This window comes from Hypanus sabinus, chromosome 29 (assembly GCF_030144855.1).
Source record: "Hypanus sabinus isolate sHypSab1 chromosome 29, sHypSab1.hap1, whole genome shotgun sequence".
Classification (NCBI taxonomy): domain Eukaryota; kingdom Metazoa; phylum Chordata; class Chondrichthyes; order Myliobatiformes; family Dasyatidae; genus Hypanus; species Hypanus sabinus.
In genome coordinates, this window is record NC_082734.1 from 2,281,013 (window position 1) to 2,293,281 (window position 12,269).

Consider the following 12,269-nt stretch of genomic DNA (forward strand, 5'->3'; position numbering starts at 1 on the left):
TTCTTCTCCCAGGACGGAAATGTCAGACACGAGGGGTGTTTTAAGGTGATTGGAGGAAAGTATGGTGAGGGTAGGATGTCAGAGGTAGAGTTTCTTACACAGGGAGTGGTGAGGTAACGCACTTGCGGGGTGCTGGCAGAAACAGACACGTTACTGGCATTTAAAAGACTATGCACATGGACGATAGAAAACTGGAGGGCTGTGTGGGAAGGAAGCATTGGATTGACCATCATGTTAAACCAACATGATGGCCCGAAGTACGGAACCTGTACTGTACTGCAGTGCTATATGTTACACTGCCTGTAAAAAGTATCCCCCCCCCACCCCCACCATGGAAGTTTTCATGTTTTTCTTGTTTTACAACATAGAATCAGAGTGAATTCGATTTGGCTTTTTGACACTGATCAACGGAAAAAGACTCTTCAGGTCAAAGTGAAAACTGATCTCTACAAAATGGCCTAAGTTAATTACAAATCTAAAACACAAAATAATTGATTGCACAAGTATTTACCCCCTTCAAGTCAGTATTTAGTAGATTCACCTTTGGCAGAAATCACAACCTTCAGTCTGTGTGGATAGGTCTCTATCAGCTTTGCTGGACACTCGCGGATATTTTCCCCCATTCTTCTTTACAAAACCGCACAAGCCTTGTCAGATTGCATGGGGATTGTGAGTGAACAGCCCCTTTCATGTCCATTCACAAATTCTCAATTGGATTGAGGTCAGGACTCTGACTTGGCCACTCCAGGACATTAAATTTGTTGTTTTTAAGCCATTCCTGTGCAGCTTTGGCTTTATACTTGGGGTCATTGTATTGCTGGAAAACAAATCTTCTCCCAAGTTGCAGTTCTCTTACAGACTGCATTAGGTTTTCCTCCAGGATTTCCCTGTATTTTGCTGCATTCACTTTACCCTCTTCCTTCACAAGCTCTCCAGGGCCTGCTGCAGTGAAGCATCCCCACCGCACGATGCAGCCACCACCATGCTCCACTATAGAGATGGTGCATTTATGTGAAGTGTTTGGCTTACGCCAAAGCTCAATTTTGATTTTATCAGACCATAGAACCTTCTTCCAGCTGACTTCAGAGTGTCCCATGCAGCTTCTGGGATACTCCAGCCAATATTTCATGTCAGCTTTTCTCTTTGCCACTCTCCCATAAAGCTGTGACTGGTGAAGCACCCGGGCAACTGTTGCTGTATGCGCAGCCTCTCCCATCTCAGCCACTGAAGCTTGTAACTCCTCCAGAGTTGCCATAGGTCTCTTGGTGACTTCCTTCACTAGTCCCCTTCTTGCACAGTCACTCAGTTTCTGAGGACAGCCTGCTCTGGGCAGATTTACAGCTGCGCCATATTCTTTCCATTTGTTGATGATTGACTTGATTGTTCTCTAAGGGATATTCAGTGACTTGGAAATGTTCTTGTATCCATCTCCTGACTTCTGGTTTTTAATAATCTTTTTGCTGAGCTGCTTGGAGTTTTCTTTTGTCTGGGTGGCGTCGTTTTTGCCAGGAATCTGACTCACCAGCAGTCGGACCTTCCAGACACAGGTGTGTTTTCACTACAATCAGTTGAACCACCTTGACTGCACACAGATCTCCAAAAACAGTCTCCATTTAGCTTCTAAAACTATTTGGCTACTCTAGTGATGAATCTGTGTGTCATATTAAAAGGTGTGAACACTTACACAATCAATGATTTTGTGTTTTATATTTATACTTAATTTAAATCACTCTGTAGAGATCTGTTGTCACATCGACACGGAAGAGCCCTTTTCTGTTGATTAGTGTCAAAAAAGTCAAATTATATCCACTGTGATGCAATGTTGTAAAACAGTAAAAGATGAAAATTTCCGCAGGGGTGAATACTTTTTATAGGCACGGTATAAGTTCTGTCTCCTCTATGCATCTCTTCCAATGAGAAGAGGTGGTGGTGTTGGAGGTGGGTGTGGAAGGTTAAACGCAGAATTAACGACGGGTGGGCAAGTACCTGAGGGCTTCCACCTCTATCGTCGCCTCCTCTCCCCAGTCCGGTGACCCCTGAATATGGAAACTCAGACTCAGGTCCATCTGGAAAGGAATGGAGAGGTGGATCTGAGTACAGCCACCTGACTGGAGGTGAAACGGGTGAGACTGGAGGGGTAAAGGAGGAGGTTGGGTCTCATCGTAGTAGGGAACGACTCCATGGTTTTATAACAGTGGATAGATTGAAAATGCAGGTAGAGAGGAGTGAGGGAGAGAGGGAGAGTCGGACCAGGGGAGAGAGCTGGAAGAAAAGCAGATGGGGTGGGGTTGTGGGAGAAACCGGGCCAGGAGGAGGAAGAAGAAGAGAATCAGTGGGGAGGGAGGGAGGAGTGGGCGGGGGATCAGTCAGACCTGAAAGCGTGGGGAAGAAGATGGGGGGGGGGTAGAGTAAGACCGGGAGGGGTAAGAGGTGGGTCAGGCCCGGGGGCTGACATGGAGGAGGTGAAAGTCAGATCGGGAGGAAGAAGGGGCTGAGATTCAGACAAGGGGAGGAAGGGAAGAGAGAGGGGATTTTCGAGGGTGTAATCTGATACTGGTGTCTTACCTCTTGGTCCTGCCTGAAGATGGGGTGACTGATTAAACAAACTAACAACCCGCGATGGTCCCGGGCTGGATCCGGGCTGGAGCTGCACTCCACCCTACTGTCCTGGGAAGAGAGGTGGAGAGCGTGTGGGCTGAGGTGAACTGGAGGAGGCATGGGTGAAGAGAAGGAGTGGGGCAACGAGGGAGAGCGAGGGGCGAATAGAAATACCTGTGGGAGGTACGACAAAGAGGGAGCACTGTGGGGGGAGACAGAGTGTTGCCTCTAAGTGGGAGGGACAAGGCTGGTTGAGGACGGAGAGCTTTCTTAGGGAGCCGAGGTTGAGTCTGGAGGCAAATGGGAAGGAAGCAGTGAAGAAGGTGGGCGAGGAAGCGGTCGGCGATGAGGGAACAGCGTTGAGAAGGGAGGCGAACCGCAGGTGATTGAGGCAGAGAGGAATGTGGTTCCGCGGGAGGGTGCAGAATGATGAAGGAGCTCGGGGAGAGAGACAGAGGTAAATGCGGAAATCCCATGGGAAGGACGGGGAGGAATAAAGGAACGCTGCGGGTAGGAGGCGGAGGAAAATTAAGGAGTTCCGCAGGAGATTAGAGAGGAGTAGGAGTTCCAGGTAAGAGAGAGAGAGAGAGAAATGAGAAAGCTTTGGTGAACTGTCAGAAAGGGATGAGAGCGCGAGGTGGGAGGACAGAGAGGAACGAGGGAACTCCTTGGGAGCCTGAGTGTGAGCCGGCGAGGCACGAAGGAAATCCGCAGGAAGGTCAGAGGAATGATGGAACGCCAGCGGTGTTTCGGGGAATCCCTCGCTCACTCCTTCGGTTTCCCCTCACACTCACATTGGTGCTATAAATGCGGTGTTGCTGGAGGCCGTGTGGGTGCCAGATGCGGAGGGAGGTGTTGTAGGAATCTTTGCCCCGGTTCTCCAGCCACAGCTTTAGGTCCAGAATGGTGTCCCGTCCCAGTACGAGGGTCCCTCTGACAGTGAGAAAGGGATAGAGAATTAGTATGGTGGTGGCAAGAGGGATAGGACAGTTTAGGAGGGGGTGGGGTCTTGAAGAGAGGCTGAATCAGTGCGTGGAGGAGGGCTGAATTGGTACGACGAGGTCAGTGTGGGGAAAGGAGACACTTTGGGGAAGTCATTGTGGAGGGCGGGTCGATGTGTGTGGGGACTCGTGTGTGTGGGGTGTTGTGTGTGGGAAGAAGGTGTGGGGCGATTCAAATGGGGAAGGCATTGGGATGGGAAAGGGACAGGGATGGGAGAGGCACTCTTCCCTCTCTTGCATCTTTCTTACCCGTTGTACTGCGCATGGAGAATAAGGTAATCTGTAAATATCTCGTCCTCCCCACAGTTTCTCTCCATACGGAGCTGAAGAGTAAATGGCAGAGGATGAGTGTCTGATCAGGAAACACGGCCCTCCGCACCCCTCAGAGAGACTTCCCTCCCTTCCCTCCTTCCCCATGCCCTCATCACTGTCCACCACTCTCCTCCCTCCCCTATCCCCTTCGCGTTCTTCCCTCCGCTACTTCCTCTTATATCCTCTCTCGTCTCTCCCACCCTCCTCTTTATCCTCTCCCTGCTCTCCCCTTCCTCATCCTCTCTTTACCCTCTTCCCTCCCCGCTCCTCTCTCCAACATCCCTCTGCACCCTACTCACTTCCCCGGCGAATGCCATCTTCCTCTTCCCCCTTCGCCACACCTTACCTGATGGTTGAAGACGGTGTGACAGCGGTGGCTCAGGACGGGAGGGAGATGTTCCACCACTCCTTCCGACCGCGGGTAGGGTGTCACTGAGAAGCTGACATTGAGCTCCAGGGGGGTTAGCGAGTCCTCGACGCAGGCCTGGGGATTGAGGGCGGGAGAGGAGGCCATTCAGTGGGAGACAGAGTTGGACATGATTCCACACGCTCCAGTCTCTGCCGGCATTACCAAGATCCCCATTCTCAGAATTCCCGGGATTTCACTGTCGGAATTCCTATGATTCCACCACTTTCTGCCCTGGCATCCCACAGCTAAATTCTCAGGATCCTTCCAATGACATTCCCATGATCCAGTTACAGAATTTTCGGGATCACAGCGCCTACGTTTCGGCGTCCCATTACATAATTCCTGTAATTCCAGCGCAATCATTTCAGAAGACTATTGCAGAATTCCTGTGGTTCTAGCCGCTGTAATTACCAGGGTCCATGTACTAGAATTGCCGGGATCCCTGCACCTGGAGTTCCTGGATACTGCCACTGCCTGATGTTCCTGGGATCCCACCGCCCTCATTTCCAGCAAAGTGTTCCTGGGATTCCATTGCCTGATGCCCCAGGAATTACATCGCCCGGCACACCAGGGATCGCACAACATCTCGTTCCCGGGATCCCAGCACCGTGATAGGGATATTCGACCACCAGAATTCCCGGTATCTAACCATCGACAGATGTCCTAGATTTCAATAACTTCCTATTCCCTGTATCCTACCACTGGCAGCATTCCAGGAATCCCACACACTCCTGTTATCAGCATCTCGGTGCCCAGCGTTCCCGGGACGCCACTGAGGAAGACGGAATAGTGAGGAATGTCGAGGAACAGAGAGACCTCTGTATAGGAGGATATACGTCAATGTGCAACGGTAGGACACGCACTACAAGGGTTTGACCAAATTCCCCTCGGGAAGACAGAGTAATTCGGACCCCAGAGGCCATATTTTGAGGATTAGTGTGAACGGGTGGTAACACCCACCGGCAACCAAATGTTGTGCTGGACGCACGTGCTGTCTCCGGAAAGGTTGAGGGAGCCGGTGAAACGGTGTTCGCTTGTCTCCAGCTGAGCCCTGGGAGAGGGACGATTCCTGTCCAGGTCCAGCTGGTAAGTCAGGTTCACACTCAACGCATCTGGAGGCGGTAGAAGTGGGAAGAGTTAACACAAACGATAGAACAGTATGATTTGGCCCACTCCGCTGTGCCGACATTGTAACCTACTCCAAGATCAATCAAACGCTTCCCATCTACAGTCCATCCACTCTTCCTTCAAACACCACCTTATCAAAAAGTGTCTGAGATATCGCTAGTGTATATGCCTCTGCCTCACCCCCCAATCTGGCAGCGAATTCCACACCCCCACCACCGTGTAATAAGTACCTTCGCTTCGCTTGACGTTTCGTCATCAGACCCGGCTCCTTCAGGTCCGGTAACAGAACCCAGAAAAATCAAAACTCATCTCAGGCACCAAGAGGGCCAAGTCTACTCGCAAAAATATTCATAAACGCCTGTCCGATAACCCCCGCGTGCGGGGCTGGGCATTAAAGGGATCACTGACTGCACCAGGAAAAAACAGCGGCAACGGTAGAAGGCTCGACAATTGGTAGTCAAAACTGTTCAACGCATCACTGGCACTCGCAGCCTATCCCTCAACAAGGCCACACAGAAAGGTTCCGGAAAGGAGCCAGCAATGTCATGAAGGATCCCAGCCACCCTCCTAATGGACTGTTTGTCCCAGTAACTTCAGAGAGGAGACTACGTAGCATCCAAGCCAGGACCCCTAGACTCAAATTCAGTTACTTTCCCCAAAGCAATAAGGCTGACAAACACAGCTACCCACCAACCCACACAACTCCCCGTCACCATTACTTTATCACTTCCTGTCAGAGTCACGTTATGTATAGATACCCCTATGCTTAGCGACTCCCTATATACGACCAATCTATCTATATCAGCCATCTTATCAAGTCAAGTCAAGTCAAGTCAACTTTTATTGTCATTTCGACCATAACTGCTGGTACAGTGCATAGTGAAAATGAGACAACGTTTTTCAGGACCATGATGTTACATGACACAGTACAAAAACTAGACTGAAACACGTAATAAAAAAAAACACAGAGAAAGCTACACTGGACTACAGACCTACACAGGACTGCATAATGTGCACAAAAACAGTGCAAGCATTACAATAAATAATAAACAGGACAGTAGGGCAAGGTGTATCTGTAGTTATCTATATAAGTATGTATCTATAGTTATTGCTTTTTGTATTGCATTGGATCCGGAGAAACAATTATGTCGTTCTCCTTTACAACTGTGTACTGGAAATTACATTAAACAATTTCGATTCTCTAATCCAGGCAATATTCCGCTAAATCTCTTCGGCACCCGCTTTAAAGTTTTCACACCCTTTCTATAATGAGGCGACCAGATCTGACACACGCTTGATGCGATGCAAACATATGTTGTTCTGAGGCAGCAGTGAGGGAGGAGTTACCTGGAGGAGCATGACCCTTCACTGACAGATTAAAGCAGATACTGACGTTGCTCACAAGCCGCATCTTGGAATCGGACCACGGACACCGGTAACTCTGCAGACCCAGCTCCCGCGGCTGGAAGAACACTTCCACGTCTACCCCCAGCACCGGCCTGGAACTGCACACAAGGAAGGACAATCGGTCTCTCCGTTACTGCTACCCCATGCCGAGATACGGAAGAGAGGGAGCAGTAGGAATCGGGCGTTAAGGTTGAGATGGAGAAGTGCGGGGTCAGACGATGGTGAGGTCTGAAGCCGCTTCGATTGCAGGCTGTGTACAGCGCTGTTGTGGACTCAGAGGCCTCATAGGAGAAGGGCTATGGAGAATCAGAGGTTACCGATTGGGGTATTAAGGGTGGGCAGTATTGGGACCAGACGTCGCAGGAGGCTGGACATTATTGGGGTCGGTGGTCATGGGACGAGACTCGGTGGAGACGGGTCTCACCGGAGGAGGACGACGTTCCCAGCCGCACTGACCACGACGTCTGTCAGGTTATCACCCGTCATGTCCATAGACCCCTGCACTGATTGTCCGAAGAACATCAGGGACGGGGAGAATTGGCGGCCAGTGATTCGCTGTGGGGAGAGAGGAGTCACAGTCAGTTAACACTCCAGGTAACTGTTACCATCCTGGAAACGGCAATCGCCAGCAACAGTAACAATCCTGGCAAGGCCATCACCTTGGGAGGGTTTACCATCCTGGCCACGGAGATAATCCCAGCGATGGTCACCGCTCCTGACTCTTTAACTACTACCCCCCCATTAACCCCCCACCTCTCCAGCCCTGTTAATCCTCCCACAAAACCATTAACCCCCACCGACCCCATTAACCTTCCCGACTCCGTTAGCCTCTCTCCGATCCCGTTAACCCTTCTCCCAACTCATTAGCTTTCGTCGCCGAAGCCATGTATCTTCCCCGACTCTATTTACCCTACCCCAGCCCCTTTACCCTCCCCAACCGCAATAATCTCCCAGGCCAACCCCATTCCGCCTATTAGAAAAAATAGAGAGGAAGGGGTGGACAGGTAGGGAAGGGGGTGGGTGGAAGAAAGAGATAGGGAGTGAGAGATAGAGGGAGTATGAGCAGGGAGGGAATCATTGTAGGGAGCAACTGTGTTGGCTCGTGATCAGAGGAGAAGCGCCCGGTCCCCCTCTCTCTTTACCTGACTGTAGTTCTCCTCCAGCCCTCCGGAGACGCCCTGGTAGATGTAGATGCTGCCGTGACGGTCGTCTTCCAACGGGGCCCCCACGGCAACGTCTGATAATCCGTCCCCGTTCAGATCGCGCAGGACTGCGATGGAGGCCCCGAAACGTCCCAGTCCATCCCCCCGTTCACTTTGCAGCGAGCCGTTGCAGACGAAAGTGCCCTGCGAGTTGGTTGGGGTGAAACAGAGGGGAGAGAGTTTTGGGGTGGTGGGGTAGGTGGTAGGATAAACCGAGAGCGGGGAAAAGAGACTTGGGAGCAGAGGGGGAGAGAAGAGCGGGGGAGTGAGGTGCGAAACAGAGAAGGAGTGGAAGGAATAGAATGGTTGGAACAGAGTAGGTTAAAGAGACAGAGGTGGGAGAGAAGACAGCAGAGAAAGATGGAGGGGCGAATGTTCGTGGGTGGTGGGGGAGAGTGAAGGGAGGATAGAGAATGGAGAAGAACGATCACTATTATTCCAGGAATGATAGCGATAAAGAATCATTGATTTATTCATACATTTTGTATAAAATATCAAACATTTGCATATTATGGCTCTTAACTGCTTTGATTTTCTCAGTTTATAATTCATTAAACATAGAAACATAGAAAATAGGTGCAGGAGTAGGCCATTCGGCCATTCGAGCCTGCATCGCCATTCAGTATGATCATGGCTGATCATCTAACTCAAAACCCTGTACCTGCTTTCTCTCCATACCCCCTGATCCCTTTAGCCACAAGAGCTAACTTCCTCTTAAATATAGCCAATGAACCGGCCTCAACTGTTTCCTGTGGCAGAGAATTCCACAGATTCACCACTCTCTGTGTGAAGAAGTTTTTCCTCATCTCGGTCCTAAAAGGCTTCCCCTTTATCCTTAAATTGTAAACTGGGACTTCCCCAACATCGGAAACAATCTTCCTGCATCTAGCCTGTCCAATCCCTTTAGAATTTTATACATTTCAATAAGATCCCCCCTCAATCTGCTAAATTCCAGTGAGTGTCAGCCTAGTCGATCCAGTCTTTCTTCATATGAAAGTCCTGCCATCCCAGGAATCAATCTGGTGAACCTTCTCTGTACTCCCTCTATGGCAAGAATGTCTTTCCTCAGATTAGGGTACCAAAACTGCACACAATATTCTAGGTGCGGTCTCACCAAGGCCTTGTACAACTGCAGTAGAACCTCCCTGCTCCTGTACTCAAATCTTTTTGCTATGAATGCCAACATACCATTTGCCTTTTTCACCGCCTGCTGTACCTGCATGCCCACGTTCAATGACTGGTGTACAATGCCACCTGTTCTTGCAACCAAAGTGGATAACCTCACATTTATCCACATTAAATTGCATCTGCCATGAATTTGCCCACTCGCCTAACCTATCCAAGTCACCCTGCATCCTCTTAGCATCCTCCTCACAGCTAACACCGCCGCCCAGCTTCGTGTCATCCGCAAACTTGGTGATGCTGCATTTAATTCCCTCGTTTAAATCATTATATTGTAAACAACTGGGGTCCCAGCACTGAGCCTTGGGGTACCCCAGTACTGGGTTTATGTCTCCCAGTAAGTTTACGTTCCGCCTTGTAACAGCCTTTGCTGGTCAAGGAAATTGTCTTTTTTTTCAGATAGCTCTGATTGCGGTGATTAGGCTGCTACAGACCTCCAGCAAAAAGAAAACGTTTTCTTTTCAGATCTCTGGCATATACCTACACTATTTAACTTGTATGGTAGGCATCATGGCAGAGTATGAGTTAGCATAACGCTTTCAGGGCCAATGACCACTGTTCAATTCCTGCCGCTGCCTATAAGGAATATGCACGTTCCCCGTGTGATCTCGTGGGTTTCCTCCAAGTGCTCCCGTTCCCCCTCACATTCCAAAGGCTGAGGGGTTAGTAGATAAATGTTACCATGGGTGTAATTGACCAGAGAGGGCTCAGTGGCCCAGAGGGCCTGTTACTATGCTGTATCTCCAAATTAATAAGTAAATTACTTGCCCCAACTAGATGCTCCACTTCATTATTTTTCTATAAATATTATCTCCCATTCTCTCCCCCTAGAGTAAAAGACAGTTTTCAAGTTTCGATTTTATTTCCTTCTGTAAGTTTCTATAAGAAAACTTGCACATTGAATTTTGACAAAGTTTCCATCAGTGCTCTCTCAAGACTATTCATAACTTTAAGCAAGACTATAATATAGTGGACCACGTGGGGGTTTCCTCCCACATTCGGAAGACGAAGGTTAATGGGGTTGGGGTTTGGGGTTTGTGAGTTGTTGTTTCATTCTCTTCTGTGCGGGGGCAAGGGCGATGTCTTTTCTTTCAGCGGCAGTCATAGGTTTTCTGTTTCCTGGCTATTGGAGAAGACGAATCTCAGAGTTGCACTCTGAATACACACTTTGATAATAGAATGAACCTTTGAACCTTTAAAGCTTTAGACAGTGTTGGTCGTTGAATGAAACGACTCATTTCACTGTATATTTTGACATACATGTGATACATATTATAGCTATCTTCTGTGTACTCAGGAGAATAACGACTCACTTGAGCCTGTCCAAGTAAACATTCATCACTATAGTATAGAACTAAGTTGTGCCAAGATCTCCTTTACGCGGGCAGGGGAGTCTGTTTAGGAGCTGTTAGTTCTCAGCCGTTTTCTGGCCCTCACCTCGGGAGTGAGGGAGCAGACCTTGACCATTCCGCCGTATCCAGGCTGGTAGTAGAGAGGAGCTCCGATCAGAAGCAGATCTGTCCCACCGTCTCCATCCAGGTCTAGGACGCCGATCTCCGCGCCAAAGTAGGAGCCGATCTGGGAGGGAGAGACACAAAGAGCCACACCGTCCTGAAACACGTTCGGGCTAAGACAGAGTGCAGCCCCACCACGCCGTTGCATTGCACACTCCCGCAGTCATGGTGTGATGGTTTGTTCCCACCGCCCCAACACACTAGCAGGGTCACACTTTACCGGGGTTAGACAAAGAATGACCATCCCTCCACACCGGAGGGTCCGACACTCCTATGACTTCCTTGCTGCTCCCCCTCGCACACCGACTCTCCCGCCCTCTCTCTTCCTCCTCAGAGGACCGAACCTGTTCTCCTTTAATGTGTTGCTTTGGTTCCCAGGTCTCGTTGCCTCCCTGGCCGAAGACGACGACTTTTCCCTTGTGCTGATAGCGGGGAGCACCCACCACGTAGAGGGTGCTGTTCCCGTATACCGCCCTCTCCACGGAGTAACCTACAGTGAGTAGAAAGGCCGAAACAACATTAGTGCTGCAGGAATGGGGTCACAGAGACAGTTAGGGATGGGGTCGCAGAGATGGTGAGGGAAGGGGTCACAGCGACAGGGAGGGACGGGACCGCAGAAACAGGGAGGGACGGAGCCGCAAAGACAGGGAGGGAAGGGATCACAGAAACGGTGGGGGACGGGGTCACAGAGACAGTGAGGGAAGGGGTCACAGATACGGTGAGGGACGGGGTCACAGAGACAGTGAGGGAAGGGGTCACAGATACGGTGACGGACGGGGCCGCAGATACAGTGAGGGAAGGGGTCCCAGAAACAGGGAGGGACGGAGCCGCAAAGACAGTGAGGGATGGGGCTGCAGATACAGGGAGAGACGGAGCCGCAGACACAGTGAGGGACGGGGCTGCAGATACAGGGAGGGAAGGGATCACAGAAACGGTGAGGGACGGGGCCGCAGATAGAGTGAGGGAAGGGGTCCCAGATACAGGGAGGGATGGGGTCACAGATGCGGTGAGGGATGGTGTCACAGAGAGGGATGGGTCACAGAGACAGGGAGGGATGGGATCACAGAGACAGTGAGGGATGGTGTCAGAGCTGTCTCTGTGGGGATTTGCCATTGCTTGCATGGTGGGTTCTGAGAGAGGCGACGGGGAAAGTTGACGCTTTTGCTGCTGCTTGTGCGTGGGGGGGGGGAGAGGGAGCTTTAGGATTCTCACGTTTTCTGGCATTCATTTGCTTTTTTCTGATTAACGGATATCTGTTAAGAGTAAGAGTTACAGGTTGTATACTGTATACATTCTCTGATATTAAATTGAACTATTGAACCATTGAATTGAGAGGAAGGTGTCTACAGGCGGGAAAAAGTGTAGCGAGGGAGGGAGTGACAGAGGCGGGTAAGTGAGTAGGGAAGGGATAGGGCCACGGAGACGGAAAGGCACAGAGTCGTAGAGAGGAGCGAGAGAGTCAAAGAGAGGAAAGGAGTGTAGGGGAGGCAAGGTTCTCAGAGACGGGTATGGTTGG

General features: G+C 50.3%; 1 protein-coding gene across 4 annotated transcripts in view; it reads right to left on the reverse strand.

Moving 5' to 3' along the window:
• The window catches only part of LOC132382872 (integrin alpha-M-like), a 41,175-nt gene that overhangs the window by 7,062 nt on the left and 21,844 nt on the right, over window positions 1-12,269 (reverse strand). For all 4 annotated transcript variants that reach the window (XM_059953358.1, XM_059953361.1, XM_059953360.1 and 1 more), the window contains 11 exons: window positions 11,098-11,243; window positions 10,677-10,817; window positions 7,998-8,201; window positions 7,280-7,410; window positions 6,796-6,953; window positions 5,281-5,432; window positions 4,258-4,395; window positions 3,849-3,922; window positions 3,393-3,531; window positions 2,566-2,667; window positions 1,987-2,066 (listed from right to left, as the gene is read on the reverse strand). In XM_059953358.1, the coding sequence (XP_059809341.1) occupies window positions 1,987-2,066; window positions 2,566-2,667; window positions 3,393-3,531; window positions 3,849-3,922; window positions 4,258-4,395; window positions 5,281-5,432; window positions 6,796-6,953; window positions 7,280-7,410; window positions 7,998-8,201; window positions 10,677-10,817; window positions 11,098-11,243 (1,465 nt within the window). The remainder of the gene's footprint in view (window positions 1-1,986; window positions 2,067-2,565; window positions 2,668-3,392; window positions 3,532-3,848; window positions 3,923-4,257; window positions 4,396-5,280; window positions 5,433-6,795; window positions 6,954-7,279; window positions 7,411-7,997; window positions 8,202-10,676; window positions 10,818-11,097; window positions 11,244-12,269) is intronic.